At 34.7% G+C, this 17066-nt stretch overlaps 2 protein-coding genes across 5 annotated transcripts; one reads left to right on the forward strand and one right to left on the reverse strand.

Annotated features, from left to right (window-relative positions):
• Positions 1 to 2150: 2150 nt before the first annotated feature.
• Positions 2151 to 16037, reverse strand: LOC137946338 (pentatricopeptide repeat-containing protein At4g28010-like). Of its 4 annotated transcripts, XM_068792596.1 has the most exons (7): positions 15777 to 16037; positions 9842 to 12252; positions 8507 to 8629; positions 8074 to 8151; positions 7282 to 7377; positions 3231 to 3302; positions 2153 to 3010 (listed from the first exon to the last, which is right to left on the reverse strand). In XM_068792596.1, the coding sequence occupies exon 2, from the start codon at positions 12098 to 12100 to the stop codon at positions 9902 to 9904; it is 2199 nt and encodes a 732-aa protein (XP_068648697.1). In that variant the 5' UTR covers positions 12101 to 12252; positions 15777 to 16037; the 3' UTR covers positions 2153 to 3010; positions 3231 to 3302; positions 7282 to 7377; positions 8074 to 8151; positions 8507 to 8629; positions 9842 to 9901. The 4 variants fall into 4 exon arrangements, with proteins under 4 accessions (XP_068648699.1, XP_068648697.1, XP_068648696.1 ...); XM_068792595.1 differs by lacking the exon at positions 7282 to 7377 and having other exon boundaries at positions 2155 to 3010; XM_068792597.1 differs by lacking the exon at positions 7282 to 7377 and having other exon boundaries at positions 2155 to 3010; positions 9842 to 12255.
• Positions 4459 to 5590, forward strand: LOC137946631 (uncharacterized). The gene is made up of 2 exons (XM_068792957.1): positions 4459 to 4822; positions 5226 to 5590. Exons 1-2 carry the CDS (start codon positions 4459 to 4461, stop codon positions 5588 to 5590), a joined length of 729 nt encoding a protein of 242 aa, XP_068649058.1.
• Positions 16038 to 17066: the final 1029 nt, after the last annotated feature.

Raw genomic sequence — 17066 nt, forward strand, 5'->3', positions numbered from 1 at the left:
CTCTAGCTTACAACAAAGCTTAATAGGGAAGCAATCTGCAAAACAATTTATGACTCGTGAAATAGAATCCCGCAATATTAACTAATATGGTTTGTCAATATAAACAAAAGATATCAAATTTAACATCATTAGGTTCACCAAACCAGAATTCATTCCCTCTAAATAAATAGCCTACAACAAGGCTTAATAGAGAAGAACCCACAATACCATCTATAACTCATGCAATTGAATTCAACAACCACAAGGAAGACCTTAATCTATACCCTTAATAACCGCAAAATTACCAATCTTCATGTGATTAAGTTAAACGAAAAGTTCCAAGATTAGTATCACTAATCTTCATCTAATTAGAAATCAAACTACCTCTTTCTATAAGGATCAAATAGAGGATAATTTTTTTAAGAGTTTACAATCCATACAGATAAAAATTTCCAGACATAAATTCAAAATCATCCAGCTATATTAGGTGAAAGGCCTGAGTTCCAACCTCTCTAATCTCCACTTAACCAAAAATTAAAACCCCTCCTTAATGAGGGTCTAACAGGAACCTTCCAGCAATAAGTTAGTACTAAAATATGCAAATTACAGTTTCTTACCTACACGCCAACCCTTTCGGTTATATTAGAGAAAATACATCTTTAATTAACCCAGAAATTTGAAATCCTACTTAACAAGGATCTAACAAGAAAGTTTCTATATAAAAATAATAATACAACATGCATATCCAAAATTCCTATCCTACACTCAAAATCTTTTGGTTATACTAAAACTTTTCCTCCCTAACCTCTAACTAACCCAGAAATTTAGAACCCCTCATTAACAAATACTTAACTGAAAGAAAATTTGTAAAAGAGGAGCATAACATTCACCATAAAAATCTAACAACCCAACCTCATATCTTTCTACTGTATTGAGCCATAACACCTCATATTCAACATCAATAACCCCGCCTAAATCAGAAAAGAGGAAGATTGGAGTTCTGTTTCCTAAGAACTGAAAGAGGAGAGCACAAAAGAAAAGAAATTCAGAGGAAGGAGAGGGGAGACACATGAATCTTTTTCCCTCTTCTTCTTCTCTTAGAACTTTTCCTACTCTCTATTCTTCTCTCTTCTCCTCCTCCCTTCACTGAGCGCTTCCTCTCTTGTTTCTCTCTTTTTTTGTCTCTAGGACTTTCTCGAAACCTCTCCTTTATCTCTTCTTTGCCCCTTTCTTTTCCTGTTATTTACCAACACACCCTTGCCCCATCTAATTCTTCAAAACTCCTCATGTTCCATATTCTTCTAGGTGGTACCTTCTCATAGCCTAATTGTTTTGTTATTCTCCCTTTCTATTTAAGACTCTTAAGCAAAATTGTGACACTTTTAACTTTCCTTGCTATTGCTATATGTGGATGTAACTTGAATGGGGATTACTTACCAATGATATCTTCTCTAAAAAGTAGCGAAGAGGTTCTCAAGACAAGGAACAAAGAGTGAAGTGATACCTCTGACTGAAGCACGGTGGCTGTGTTAGGAAAAATATCCTCACATATCAGCAACCCACTTTTAATGCAAGATGACTCACTTCACACAAGACAAAAAAAAAAGAAAAAAAGTACTGGACCCATCAAATGTTACAAACTTGGTTCTAAATGAAGTTGTGAGACTTCGTGATGTTTCTTGGATCCATTGTGAGTGATCATAATGATAAATTTCTTTGGACACTGACAGCATATAGGCTAAATAAGCACTACATCAAAGTCCGTTATATCCTCTTCCTGGGCTCTTCTACAACGAAAGCAAATCCCAGAGCCTACAACTCAGACCATGCCAAAAGATCTATGCTAAAATTCGCAGATGCCTATTGAACTTATTAACAGGGGTGTCAGTGACTTGGGTTTGTCTAGAGCTTGTGACCTGCAAAAGCATAAGAAAAAAATCAATCTTCAAAGAATATACAATGAACAATCCATGTGTGAGCAACAAAGACAGCAAAGAAGGAAATTTAGAATGCTTGATGAGTTAAAACACCTACCTCAGAGTGAGTTGTTTGGAATATTTTGTAACCCCAAAGAATTTGGGATTCACCACTTCAACTTCCTCCTCTAAAACAATGATATAACATCATAAAATATGAACTTCTACAATCCACTGAGCAAAACAGCCTCCAAACTTCAATTCAACCAAACATACCAGTAGACTAGATGGAAGTGTGATGGCACATTGCAAGGGTTTGTAATTTAGTAGTAAATGCATCATTAGAGATTGTGGAGGCGATGATCATACCAATATTAGGAGCTGAAACAACTTGGACCTTGAAAATGATTATAAACTCTGTTACTGAAAGTAAGAATTGGATTTATTGGATTATAAATAGTGAGGAAAACAACTATGATGAAGCAATTGAATAAGGGGCTTTCTTTCCACATATCAAGCCCTTGGCTGAAGTATTTCAACGAGGAAAAAACTTGCTCATTTACCAAAGGCACCAGAGATAACCAAGCTTGCAACATTTTTGCCTCAACAAAAATATAGTACGAGGGCTTTCCAAAATCTGGCTTCAAGTTTACGACTCAAGTAGGAATTGAGTTGATTTATGTTAAGTTTTGGTTCAAGTTCACCCTAAAATAACTAGTCAAACTTCAAAGACCTTTTTTCCAACATTAACCACAGGAATTTTCCTTATATTAACCAATATGAGACTATCCTCCCTCGTGTCTGGACCTAAAAAAACAGACAACGGAACTCCAATATAGACAACATAAACAAGGTACAAGCTAAACGGGGCCCAATTTAGGCTCAACAGAATAAACACCTTGCTTTGATACCATGTTAAATGTAGGTACAATTCCATCCCAAAATTACTAACAGCCACAAGTTTTCCTAACATTAACCTTTTGTTTCTTTAAGCATCTGACATTAACATTTGTGAGATTATTTCTACTAACAATTACAGCTCCTGCGTTTCCTCTTGCACCTTCTTCATGTTAACAACCATTTTGCTCCAACTGCTCTTGCTGAAACTAGCCTTCCTGAAACAACAAATTTATAGGCAGACAACATAACTATAGTATTGGCCAGAAATAACAAATCCACTTAAACAAATGTACCTGTTTTCTTGTAAAGATATATAACCTACTAACCAACCACTAATAATCATGACTATAAAATAGTATATCATAATCAAAGAAAAATTCCACCTGTCTATGACTATCAGAACATTACGAGCAATTAAGTACCACAATCTAATACCTCTCAAAAACTCTACGGCTTCATCCAGCACAAGATTTAGCAACTGGGGATATCCTATGAAAGTTACTGTAACTGCAGATAGGAAAACCACTTGTCATGTACCATTCAAGTGGACTTTAATAATGTCATTTGTTAAATTTCTAAAAAGATAAATACTTGTTATAATTTGAGTACAATGAGCATTTATTTACAATAAAGAAAACAACTAGAATCCAATTACAATTAAACTACTATTGTCCCAATTACACCCAAAAATAAACACTAAAAAATAAATCCTAGAACAATTGAACAACTGAACATAAATACAAGACTAATATGACTAAAACACTTTTAACTGAAATTCTTCTTTGAGAGCTCCACTTGTGAGACTCCTGTAAGATTCCACCATATTAATTTTGGTTCTATGAGACTTCTTACTATGAGAGACATAAGACTCCTCTATATCTGCTCTTCAACACTCCCCCTCAAGCTCTTGTATTGAAAAAGATTCTTGGTTTACAATCTTGGTCTTCAATCTTCATTGGCTAAAATTTTTGCATACATGTAAAATCTTCATCTTTTGTTCTCCCCCTTGAATATTTTGGCCACATAAAAATTACCAGAACATGTAGAACAAAATACCTTTTTCCTGTACTTCTTTTTCTACTTTTCCCCCTCAAATTAGGGATAAAAAATTCAATGGCCATATATGCAAGAGTCTTTGGAATCCGGTGGTTGAGAATATTGAATCCCGGCTTGCATCCTAGAAGGGGCGTCTGCTTAGTAAAGCGGGGAGGCTCATCCTTCTTAAGTCTTGCATAGCAGGAATTCCTAATTATGCACTATCTTTTATGCCTTGTCTTTTTTCCATTTGTAAGTCTAGAGATAGGCTCAAAAGAAGATTCATATGGAGGGGATCAAGCGATGCCTTTAAGTATCATTTGGTTAGATGGGATGATGTATGTTTGCCAAAGAATATAAGTGGGCTAGGAATTCGGAAATCTAAGGATATGAATTAAGTGTTGCTTCTAAAATGGCTATGGAAGTTCAATACCCATTCTTCAAATCTTTGGAAGGAAATGGTTCTTGCTAAGCTTGGTGGGGACACTCATTGGTGGATGTCAGGTGGTAATCGGAGAGGTCTATCCTCAATATAGAGAGCATTATACCTTTTGTTTCCAAATTTTCTTCTACAAGTAGATTCTATGTTGGTAATGGCAGATCGCTCAAGTTTTGGGAAGATTTTTAGATGGGGCAGGTGCCACTACAGGTTGCCTTCAGAAGTTTTTTTCTCCTCACATCTCGTAAAGACATATCAGTAGTCGAAGCTTTTGAGGGAGATGGTATGGGCCTTCATCCTAAAAGTGGTCTTTCAGATAGTGAGGATCTGGAGGACAGTCGTTTGATGGACTCAGTTGCCTCGGTTAAAATTCGTCCTTCAGTGGCAAACAAGCTCATTTGGTGGTCAGACAAAAGGGGCACATTCACTATCTCATCTGCATATGGCTTCTTAAAAGGCTGGAATGCGTCTTGGAGGGAGAATGAGATCAATTTCGTATGGCGTCTATGTGTCCCTCCAAAGATAAAATTCTTCATGTGGAGTGTGTGTCAAGGCAAGATTCTCTCAACAGACGTGCTTAGAAGAAGAGGTCACCCCTCAATTGACCCCATGTGCCCATTCTGCAACTCCGATACTGAAACCACAAGCCACATTCTACATCAATGCATATTCTCTTGGAAGGTGTGGACCTTCCTTCTTAGTAAGTTTAGGTTACAATTCTGCATGGCGGTCGATCTACTCTTGTTCAGTAAGTCGCTCACTGATACCCCTCTGCCTGGCCTCGGAAAAATGATGCTCTCTGCTTGTGTTAGTTTCATCCCGTAGGGGCTTTGGAATGAGCGTAATAGAAGACGATTTGATACAAAATGTGAATCTGCAGATCGGGTTGCAGACCGAGTGGTGGGTCATATATCTACTTTGGCTTCTGACTAAGAAAGTTTTCTCTTCTTTTTTAGGCACCCCTATCCGTGAAAACTGGAGAAATTTGGCTATGATGCACTTTGGGACAAAGATCCCGGTTTTGCAAGAACGGACTCCTCCTGAACCCAGTTACCTTAAGTTAAACTTTGATGGCTCGTCACTCGGTAATCCTGGGATTTCTAGTTTCAAAGGAGTTATTTCAGATCATTCCAGCAATCAACTTTTCTCTTATGTCGGCCCTCTAGGCATATCCGACTCTACGTCTGCAGAGCTTCATGGCCTCCTCTCCGGTTTCCGTGTCTTCAGAGACAAATGCAATGATCCTCTTCATATCGAAGGAAACTCAAAAGTGGTTATTGGATGGTGTGAGAATGCTTCCCCTCCCCCGTGGCGGCATTAGGATACCTTTAGGAAAATTTTAGAAATTACCTCAATTGTATCTTTTATTTGGTCTCACATTCCGAGATCCGCAAATTCGGCAGCAGATGTGTTTTCCATGCAATGAGTTACCCTACAATCGCTGGTTGTAAGGGAATTGCTCCCTCAAATCTTGTAATTTCTCTAGTTTTATTAATACATCTTTTTCAAGAAAAAAAAAAAAAACATAAGAGACCCGGCTTGGACAAAACACCATATGGGAGAAGAAAATCACTTTTAGTCATTAAAACAAAGCTCCATACACCAGTTAAAATGGTCACAATCTAAAACACACCGCTCAATTTTAGAGGCGAAAAAAAATCTAACAAAGAGACTACTCATTTTTCAAGGGTAGCTTAAACACAAATCACCTCTTGGGTGAAGAATAAAATACTTGACGAAAGCTAGATGTTGGGTACACTCCTATACATTGGGTCTAAACATTGCTCTGAAGTGATGAAAACACAAGACAATAAACTGAAGAAATACTAGATGAAAACAACTTTAACCAGAAAGAGGCAACCATGCAACACTCATACTTCCAAACAAATCTAAAATGTGACTGTTTTTTTTTTTTTTTAAATGAGGGGAGACTATAATGATAAAACTTAATAAATTTGACCAAGTATAACTTTTTTAGGGTGACCAGAATTTTTTAGAGTTGACGATGCGGAAGATATACATCCAAGTAACAAAAATATAAAACTTGAAAACAACATTGAAGCAGGATATCGTATACCTTGAACGAGCACATAATGAAGTGATCAAGTCTGACCAAAACCCCTTTGATTAAAAGAGAATTTGGCTAAAAAACTAGGATTCTAGGAGCAAATAAAACTCAATTCACATCAATGCATGGAGAAATAATAGGAGAGAAAATAGGAAAAGGAGAGATTTTTGGCAAAACTGACCTTTTATATTTTTTATATTGGTATCTCCCAAAATATAGCTAAGAATTAAAAACGGTTTGTTGCTCACAAAACTAGACTCAAATAGTTTTAAATTGATACCTAATTTGACTTAAAAAGCTTCATTTTTTAATCTATTATGACTCTTGACTTGCTTATTTTTTTAGTTTGACCTTTGCCGACTCCAATGTGAATATTTCTTTACATATAGATCAAATTGACATAAAATTTGCTCCTTATTAAATTAGACTTCGATACCTTTCATTCCAGTATAATATTACTTCAAAAAATATCCTTCGTTTGAGAGAGAATTTGATAAATTTTGGACTTTGTAATCTAGTCAAACTAAGTACTCTTTCTTCTTCGGCCAACATGACCAATGACTCTTCTAAAATTGATATATTCCTCTAGAAAACTCATGCTGATAATTGGTTTAATAGGATAGAAAATAGACTTACAAATCTTTCTTTTGAGATATAAATCTCCATAAAAGTCTCATTCTTGATGGCATAAAACAACACGGAAATTGAAGTTTTCTGCTATTGCTTAAACCTCTCTTGTTGTCTAACCATTGATACTTCAATTATCAATTTCTCTTTATAGAAAACTCCAATTGCTAAAATTCTTTTTGTGTTGGAACATAGACTCAAATATTTTTCTATTAATATGTAATTTATAATATGAAAACTTCAATATAAAAGTGCGAACACCAAGGAAACAATGGGTACTAGGACAAGAAAGGAAGAATAAAAGGTAGAATACGAACCTAAATTTGAGATGATCAACAAAAAAAAAGATCATATTGTCTCTGTGGGTTGCCCGAATCAACTCATAGAACCCGCTCTAACACCATGTTGAATTTCTAGAAAAGATAAAATACTTCACTAACTTGTTATAATTTGAGTAAAATGAGCATCTATTTATAATAGAGGTAACAACTAGAATCCAATTACAATTAAACTACATTCGTCCCAGTTACACCCAAAGTTAAACACTTAAAGATAAGTCTTTGAACAATTGAACAATTGAACATAAATAGAAGACTAACATGACTAAAACACTTTTAATTGAGACTCTTCTTTGAGACCTCTTGTAACTTCTGTAAGACTTCACCACATTAATTTTAATTCTATGAGGTTTCGTACTATGAGAGTCATGTACAACTCTTCCATACTTGCTCTTCAACATCATTTAATTATGAATCATATCAACCATAGCTCAGAAAAACTGATGAGGCAAGCTTGGCAAAACAGAGAATGAAGAAGAAAAACTAAAAAACACTATTCTATAGGTATAGAAACCAAAAATAGAAGAAGCTTTTTGAAAAACAAAAAAAAAATAGTAATAGAAGAATTTCCTGCATGTCACAGCCAACAGAATCTATTCCATGATCTTATCAAAATAAAAAAATAAAAATAGCCAATTTCAACAGTAATTTTTGGAACAAATAACTTAAGTTTCGTAAGAGTGAAACACCCTATTAAAGAGACTCCCTACATCCCAGAGCACAATTTAAATTTGCTAAAATCAATAGAATGATGAAAGTCCAGCATCCCACCTTGATGTCCACCAATGAACTTGACTTGAACACCCTTGTTAACTTTGCCAAATCTAGAACAGTTTTCTTACAACCTGACTGAAGAAACCAAGAAATTTACTGTTATAGCATGACCAGTTGCATGCAGAATGGAAAAGGAAAATATAGTAGATAAGAGGTTAAATGAAAAAAATATGAAATCTATAACACAGTTTCGGTGGATGGGTGACTGGTGAGAAGTTAAGACCAGAAATATGCTATGGACTTTTTGAGTGTTTAATTGCATATTATCAAATGCAAATTAAGGATTGCATAATTCAATTCATAGCATTTTTCAATATCATAAATTAGAGTCAACAATTGCATGTCAGATGTGTGGCTCAGTTTTAAAAATTAAAACTTAATTGCAATCTGAGGCTTTCCCTCAAATTTGATGGAAGTCAAGCAACATTACCTCTCATTGCCAATCTGGAGTGGAAGTCTATACTGGAATTCCATAATTTTTGGCTTACTAAACATCTGGACACCAGACACCAGCATGGTATGAAGACTCCAATTCCAGTTGAACAACCAAGTCCTGGAAGGAGTAACATTTTTGCAGTAAATTAGCTACACTATGCACTCTAGCATTAACCACCACTTAGAATTCCAGAAATTTGTTAGATTACATTTTAGAGTCAACATTTGTTGTTCAAATGTGTGACCAAGTGTTATAAAACTTCCTTGATTTGGGAGAAGAGAAAGACTGGGTTCAAGTTTGAGTTTTGGTGTCAAAAAGAAAATAACACAAAAGCCAGTTAGGGTTCTGATTGCCCTACTTAAACTTTAGCTTCTTTTAAATAATTGAATTACATCCACAAGCTTAACTTTAATTGTTATTAATGACTTTATTACCCTTAAAAACTAAAGTAATTTCCTTCATGTCCTGCTTACACTCGAGTTACGTTAATATCCTTACAAAAAACACAATTCTTCTACTAACTAATATAGTGCCTGACACCAAGTTGCGGAAAACTTTATTATAACCTGCACCTTCATGCCGGGGGTACTCAAAATCAACAATCTGCCCACCCTTTGTGAAGACCTCAATCTACATGCTCGTCCAAAGTAGGAGAAACTTAATTCCATAAATGTTAGCGGTTAGACCAACGTTAGATGAATACCAAATATCATTGGACTCACTTGGGAAATATATTAAACAAAAAACAAAAAATAAGGAAGAAAGAAATCTGAGAACCTTTTTTGAACTACTGCTCTAAACCTTTTTATCTACAGAAAAGTAACACTGGGCAAAATATATTATTTTCACTAACACAAGGACCTTAGATTTATTTTTATTTTTTTGACCTTAGATTTATTGAACATCAAGAGAAGAAAAAATCCGAGCCAGACCTTAATAAAAAAAGCCCATACTGTCACTTTAAGCCAAGTAGGAAGTAGTACTACTACCTTCTCTGGGGATCTCTCTAAGGCCACCATCAAACATTTGATGAGACCTTTGCTCCCTTCCATCACCCCCAACCACTCCTTTAGTTTCAATCCTTTAGAGAGGCATACTTGGCACTGCTTTTTTACCTTTTGTGCATTATATTACATAAAATCACATAGTGGAAGAATTTTGTGTATAAAAACGTTGAAAATCTTTTAAATAATAGCAATTCATCCCAGTCAACAACTATTCAGAATTTGAGTGTATTTTGAACTTCTGATCTAAATAATGAGACTTCAAGGATATTATGAATCAAGACAGTCCCCAAAAATATGAGCATGTAAAAAGTGAGTGACTTACCTCAAACATACAAAATATGACCCAAGCACCCAACGCAGTTCCGAACAAGGGTGACAAATATCAAGCGTGTTGCTTCGGGACAATATGCTGAAACTCTTGCAGTTTTGTCCACAACTGCCCACAAGAGATGCTTACTGTTGTAGAAGCTTCTTGAGTGAAAGATGGAAGAAAGGCCATAAACTTGGAATCTTTTGTATCTTGGCTAAGACAATTCAAGATTGTTGAAATTATCTCTACATCAAGAATAATATTCTTAGATGCCATCTGATGAAGCAATGAGAAGATCTCATCTTTTTCACCCTTCGAACAAAAACCTTTAAGCAGTGAATCATACACAATAGCATCAGGAGAAAACCCATTTGCCATCATGTTCTCAAGCATATGTTTGGCTTCAGCTAGCAGACCAAGTTTAGAGAACTTGCTAATCAAAATCGAATAGGTAATGGCATCAGGAAGAAAACCTTTCTGACACATTTCTGTAAGTAATTCTTTTGCGTTTTTAAGGTCACCAACCTTGCATGCCCCATTAATTAGTGAATTGTAAGATATTGCATCAGGCCGGCACTTATCACCTTTCTTCATTTCATGCAATAAAGCCATCGCACGTTCCACTTTATGGTTTTTGCAGAAAGAAGCCAACAAAATATTATAATCAACCAAAGAAGGACAAAGACCATGACCTTCCATTTCCTGTAGAAGAGCTTCTGCATCATCTGTCATTTTCATTTTGCACAATGCATCCATCATGATACTGTAGGTGAAAGAATTTGGCATAAAACCCATCTGGATCAATTCTTTATAAAGCTCCATGGCCTTCTCCATGTCATGGACCTTGAAAGAACCCTCAATTAACATATTATAAGTAACCAAATTACAAGTGTTTCCTTCCCTAACCATCTTCTTGTGAAGATTTATAGCATCATCAAGACGACACTCCTTACAGAGGCCATGGATTACTGTGTTATAAGTCATCACATCTGATTTAACACTACATTTCCCATCAATCATTGTTAAAAGTATCTCAATAGCCTTATCAACCTTCCGAGTGTTACAGAGTCCCAGTATTAAAGTATTGTAAGTGATCACATCAGGGCTCTTCCCTCTCTCAACCATCTTTTCCATAAGAGAAAAAGCACCATCTATGAGGCCTTCCTTGCATAACCCATTAATCATCACATTATAAGTTATTGTACTAGGCTCTTTACCCTTCTCCATCATTGCATGAAACAACTTTACGGCCTGCTCAGTCATTCCATCTTTACAAAAACCATCAATTAAACTAGTATAGGTAATGATATCCGGGTGTAGCCCATGTTTACCCATGTCATAAAACATCTTCAGAGCTTCTTCTAGACAACCTATCTTACACAACCCCTGAATCAGACAGCTGTATGTAATGTGATTAGGTGCAATTTTCTCATTCAACATTGCATGAAAGAGTTGAATTCCCTGATCAACCATTCCATTGCTGCAAAAACCACTTATGAGAGTAGTATATGTTATGACATCCACATTAAGGCCTCCCTCGTACATTTCCTGCAACAAACGTGTTGCTTCATCTACTCTCCCGTTTTTACATAAACCATCCATAAGTGTTGTGTATGTAACCACACTAGGCTGGCAACCTGCATTTGCCATCTCCATTTTAACCCTCAATGCATCTTCAAGTTTCTTTACTTTAGAAAGTCCATTTATAACTGTATTAAAAGTTACAATATCAGGCGAAATTCTGTTTCTCACAATAACATGCAGAAGCTGCAGGGCCTCCAAAGCTTTACTTTCTTTGCAAAGTCCTTTTATGAGAAGGTTTAATATATAAATCTTACAGTCAAAACCAAGCTTTAAAATCAATCCCACAACTCCAAATGCAATTTCTGAATTATTGGTATTGATGAAACAATGAACTAGTGTAGTCAATGTATACTCATTCGGAGTGATTTTCATCTGGCTCAAAGATTTATAAGCTGATAAAGCCAATTTGTACTCTTGGTATTTTCCAAGGGACTGGATGAGGAAATTACAGGTGGAATCAGATGGGAAAATGGCAGATTCCAATGCCTGATTGAAGAGAGCAAATGCTTCAACAAGTTGGCAGTTAGGTTTTGCAATGAGAGATTGAAGACGGGAATCAAGGGAACTTCTTGAATCACCACCAGAATCAAAACCAGAGCCCACTGAATTGAGATCAGATAGGGAAGAATAAAGGAGGGTTCTGGGGGGTAAATGAAGGCGGCACTGGAGATTAAGGGTTAACACCATTTTTATGAGATCTAAATAAAAAACTTTAGAACACAAAATTAAGTCTATATGCAAGGAAAAAAGGAAGGCAGGTCAAAAAGCAAAGCAACAACAACATGGGTGAACTCCGTCCTTTATTTGATGAGGTAAACAGCAGTGACTCTTTCAACCGTCTGCTACATAGAAATAAGATGCATTAGGGCCTAAATAAGCAAATAAAATTAAAATAACATACATAATAAAAAATTTCTTTAACACTGAAGATAATATTCTATATTATTGTGTAACCAATCAAGAGAGATAAAAAATAAATAAATAAATTGATCGAACACATGTCTCTTATTTTTATATTTACTATTTTAGCACTTTTACTGTTTTATAGTAGTCCAGCAATTGTACTTGCTACAAGTCTGTTGGTTAATCTGTTTTACTGTAGTCTAGCTACTGTACTTGTTGTAAGTCTGTAGGTGTAACTACTTGTAACCTTATCCTCGGTCTGTTATTTTTTTATTTTATTTTTTTGAGAGTAGTGAGTTCTACAAGAATACAAGAAATCCGAAAGTACAAGAAATCACATGAAGAACAAAGAATAAGAAAATACAATTGGAGAAGATCAAAGGGAAACAAGTCCCATTCCTGAATCCCATCTAGAGAAACCCCATGCCTAGCCATAGAATCCACGATTGAGCTGGCACTGCACACCATATAACTCCTCCTTTTTTGAAAAAAAAAAAAAAAGAGGTAACGTCCTCAATCTCTTCAAAAATGTGCAAAAAACACCACAAAGGCGACTTTCCAAAAGAAAACTAAGATATTATGACCAAAGGGTCTCCTACTATGATAAATGGGGATGCAGCTGCTTGTATATTCGAGTACCACATTGAAATCTATTAGTAATATATTATCCTTATACATTATGAGGATCATCTTGGCCTAAGGTCTTTCATGGAATCAAAGCTCTGGGTCTCCACAAGCCATGACAAGAAAAATTTTCTTTTCTCTCCACCATGGCTTCCTCCAAAGACTCAATCTCTACCTTGAATCATTCTAATGCTTCTTTATCTTCCTCTCTTTCTTCCCTTCTCCTAGTCAACATAAAATCTTTAGCTCCAATGGAACTCAACCACACCAACTATCTTGTTTTGAAATCCATTTTCTTTCCTGTTTTGAAAAATTTTAATGGCTTTTGACATGTCAGTGGAATTTCTGTCAATCCATCTCTTAACACATGTAGCGATGAGTCAGAAGCATCAAATCCAGAATATGTTTCCAAGACTCAATCTATTTCAGACCCTCAATTTCAATCATTTTCCTCCATATCCAACTAATCATGCATATATTAATCGAGAACATGAAATTTCATAAACTTAAATAGCATTTAATATGCTCAACCCTTAATTTCAGTAACTCTTCCATATCCATCTATTCATGTATAAGTGAAACATTTACTCAAAAAAAATGTATAAGTCAAACAAAACATGAAATCCTAGAAATTTTGTTAAGGAATAGTCCCACATCGATTAGTGAGTACAGAGATCTTGAGTTTAATAGTTGGGAAATAGGCTACCTAAGTTGGCTAGTCATTTTGGGATGGACCTTGGACCCAACTTTACATGGTATTGGAGCAGGTACTCATATGTGGGCTTACACCTAAATTATCCACTTGTAGAGCCACAAAAGAGGGCCTACACCTAAATTATCCACTTCTAAAGCCACAAAAAAGAGCGTACACCTAAAATTATCCACTTGTAGAATCACAAAAGAGAGCCTACACCTAAATTATCCACTTGTAGAGCCACAAAAGAGGGTCTACATGTGAGGGGGAGTGTTAAGCAATAGTCCCACATGGATTAGTGAGTACAAAGATCTTGAGTTGATTCGTTGGAAAATAGGCTTCCTAAGTTGGCTAGTCATTTTGGGATGGGCCTAAGACCCAACTTAACAAACTTCAACAACGTTTAATCTACTCAACCCTCAATTTCAGCAATTCTTCCTCCATATCCAACTAATTACACATAAATCAAACAGAAACATGAAATTCTAGAACCTTAAACAACATTTAATCTATTCAAACCCTGAATCCCATCAACTCTTCCTTCATATCCAACTAAACACACATAAATCAACAGAACATGAAATTACAGAAACTTAAACAACATTTAATTTACTCAACCCTCAATCTCAGCAACTCTTCCTCCATATCCAACTAATCATGCATAAAAAAATTATAAAAAATCCAGAAATTTAAACAACATTTAATCTACTCAAACCCTCAAATTCATCAATTTTTCCTTCATATCCAACTAACCATACATAAATCAAACAGAACATGAAATTACATAAACTTAAGCAACATTTAACTTACTCAATCCTCAGCAACTCTTCCTCCATATCAAACTAATCATGCATAAATAAAATATAACATAAAAATCCAGAAACTTAAACAAAATTTAATCTACTCAAACCTTCGATTTCATCAATTTGTCCTCCATATCCAACTAATCATACATAAATCAAACATAATATGAAATTACAGGAACGTAAACAACATTTAATTTACTCAACCCTCAATCTCAGCAACTCTTCTTCTATATCCAACTAATCATGCTTAAATCAAACACCTAAAATTCTAGAAACTTAAACAACATTTAATCTAATCAAACCTTTAATTTCAGTAATCCATACTCTCTACTCAACTAATCATGCTTAAATTGAATATAAACCTGAAATTCTAACAATTAAAACAGCTTTCATCTAACCCAAACCTCCAATCTCAATGCTCCATACTCCATATTCAACTATTTATGCCAAAATCGAATAGAGATATGAAATTCTAGAAATCAAACCACCTAAATCCAGCTCAGACCTTCAATTCCAGTAATCCATACCCCATACTCAATTAATCTTGCCTAAATCTAACAGAACATGAGATTTCAGAAATTAAAGCAATCTTCATCCACCTTCAATTTCAGTACTCCCTACTCCATACTCAAGCCTAAATAGAACAAAGATATGAAATTCCAGAAATCCAATAATTTAAAATCCAACTCAAGACCTTCAATTTCAGTAATCCATACCCCATACTCAATTAATCTTGCCTAAATCTTACAGAACATGAGATTTCAAAAATTAAAGCAACCTTCATCCAACTCAGATCTTCAATTTTAGTACTCCCTACTCCCTACTCAACTAATCGTGCCAAAATTAAACAAAGATATGAAATTTCGGAAATCAAACAATTTAAAATCCAACTCCGACCTTCAATTTCAGTATCCCAACTTACACTCAACTAGTCATACGTAAAATAGGAGAAACCATGAAATTTTAGAGCACGACATAATTCTTATTTAATTCAAATATTTGGTCCAAAAACAAATCCGAGTTCGATAAGATTTTAATCATGAATACAAAAATATAACAGGAAATTCAGAATTTAACATCCCCAAACCTAACCCAAAATCTTAATTTCTTTAAAGACGAATAGAACTCAACATCAGACCTATTATGCCCAAACCGAAAAGAAACCTAAATTTCAGAACCCTAATGGCCCAAATCTGAACTCAAAACGTCCCCCTCTACGTTCTAATTTTTCTATTTATCAAAGAAAACGAATAAAAATGAGAAATAGAAGGGTAAATCGAGTAAGTCAACAGAAGAAATGAGAAAACAGGAAGGGTGAATTAGAATTCCAACTAACCTCTTCCTCCTTTCCTCTCTATCTCCTTGTCCACTGTTTCTTCTTCTCTCTTCTCTCATCGTTTTCCCTTTCTTCCTCCTCTTTTCTTCTTCCTTGTCGTCTCCTCTCCCTTTCTCTCTCTAACTGTCTCTCTTCTTCCTCCTCTTTTCTTCCTCCTTGCCGTCTCCTCTTCCTTTCTCTCTCGCGTTCTCTCTCTTCTTCCTCCCTTCACTTTCCCTCCGCCGTCTCCTCTTTCTTTCTCTGTTCCCTCTAAAGCTTCTCCATCTCTCCTCTTTATTTTTATTACTAAAACGCCCCTATTTAAATTTATTTCTCTTTTTATCCTGTTACTTATAACACAAAGCATATACAATATCCCAAATCCACGGAAGCACGTGACTTTGTTGAAGGGTACATGGGGGTTAGTGCCCTAAATGGATTCTTGAAGTTCAAGTTCATATCCAACATGAAAATCATGTCAGTCATGTACATGAAGATCATCATTGCACTTGGTATTAGTGTTGACGACTTCATGTGCACTGGAAAACAGTTTCCAGTGTTAGTGCCCCAACATGAGAAAAACATAAAAAACAAGAGAATCTCTAAACCTTTACAGTGCACTTAATTACAACATAATCCTTAAACTCCAAATTAGGTAAAACAACCATTATTACTACACGAATAAGTTATTTAATGTATAATTAAATATACTAATATATTTATTAATTGAATTAGATATTTTATTTTACATTAATATGGTAATTACATGAGCCAATGAAATACCTACATGATTAATTACAAATAATAAATAAATAACATTATAAATAACAAAAACGAAAGTAATACGTTGAGTTATTAATTTATTAATAACATATGATATACTTTAACCTAAAAATGAATAATTTAAGAGAAAAAATTGATCTAATCATAACTTTAACACACTATATATTTATACATAATATATTTTATGTATTATTAATTAATAATATATTATCACAAAATTTAAAATTATTGGTTTAATTAACTATAGCAATCAGATAATTATGCCAAAAATAATTTATTAAATATTTATTTTAACAAAATTTTAATTATGACTATTAAATCACTATTTTAATATAGTAATTGTAAAATAAATATATTAAATAAATAAAAATAATTATTTTATAAATAAAAATAATTATTTTATAAATAAAAATTATAAATTAATGATTTTTATGAAAATAGTTTAATTTTTCCTAACTTAGGAAAAATTAAACCATCGTCGTCTTCTTCAGCTGCGAGCTAGAGGGCAACGACGATGGCGACGAGGAC

Source organism: Aristolochia californica, unplaced genomic scaffold, assembly GCF_029961685.1.
Source record: "Aristolochia californica isolate CCGP_79_NKW_82.1479 unplaced genomic scaffold, dmAriCali1.0.hap1 SCAF_12, whole genome shotgun sequence".
In the NCBI taxonomy this organism is placed as follows: domain Eukaryota; kingdom Viridiplantae; phylum Streptophyta; class Magnoliopsida; order Piperales; family Aristolochiaceae; genus Aristolochia; species Aristolochia californica.

Bases quoted from the DNA above. Each gene is read 5' to 3' on its own strand.
- LOC137946631 (XM_068792957.1), top strand. From the start codon at position 4,459: ATGGGGCAGGTGCCACTACAGGTTGCCTTCAGAAGTTTTTTTCTCCTC. The intron at 4,823-5,225 runs GCAAGATTCTCT...CTTCTTTTTTAG, and splicing joins CATGTGGAGTGTGTGTCAAG to GCACCCCTATCCGTGAAAAC.
- LOC137946338 (XM_068792598.1), bottom strand. From the start codon at position 12,100: ATGGTGTTAACCCTTAATCTCCAGTGCCGCCTTCATTTACCCCCCAGA.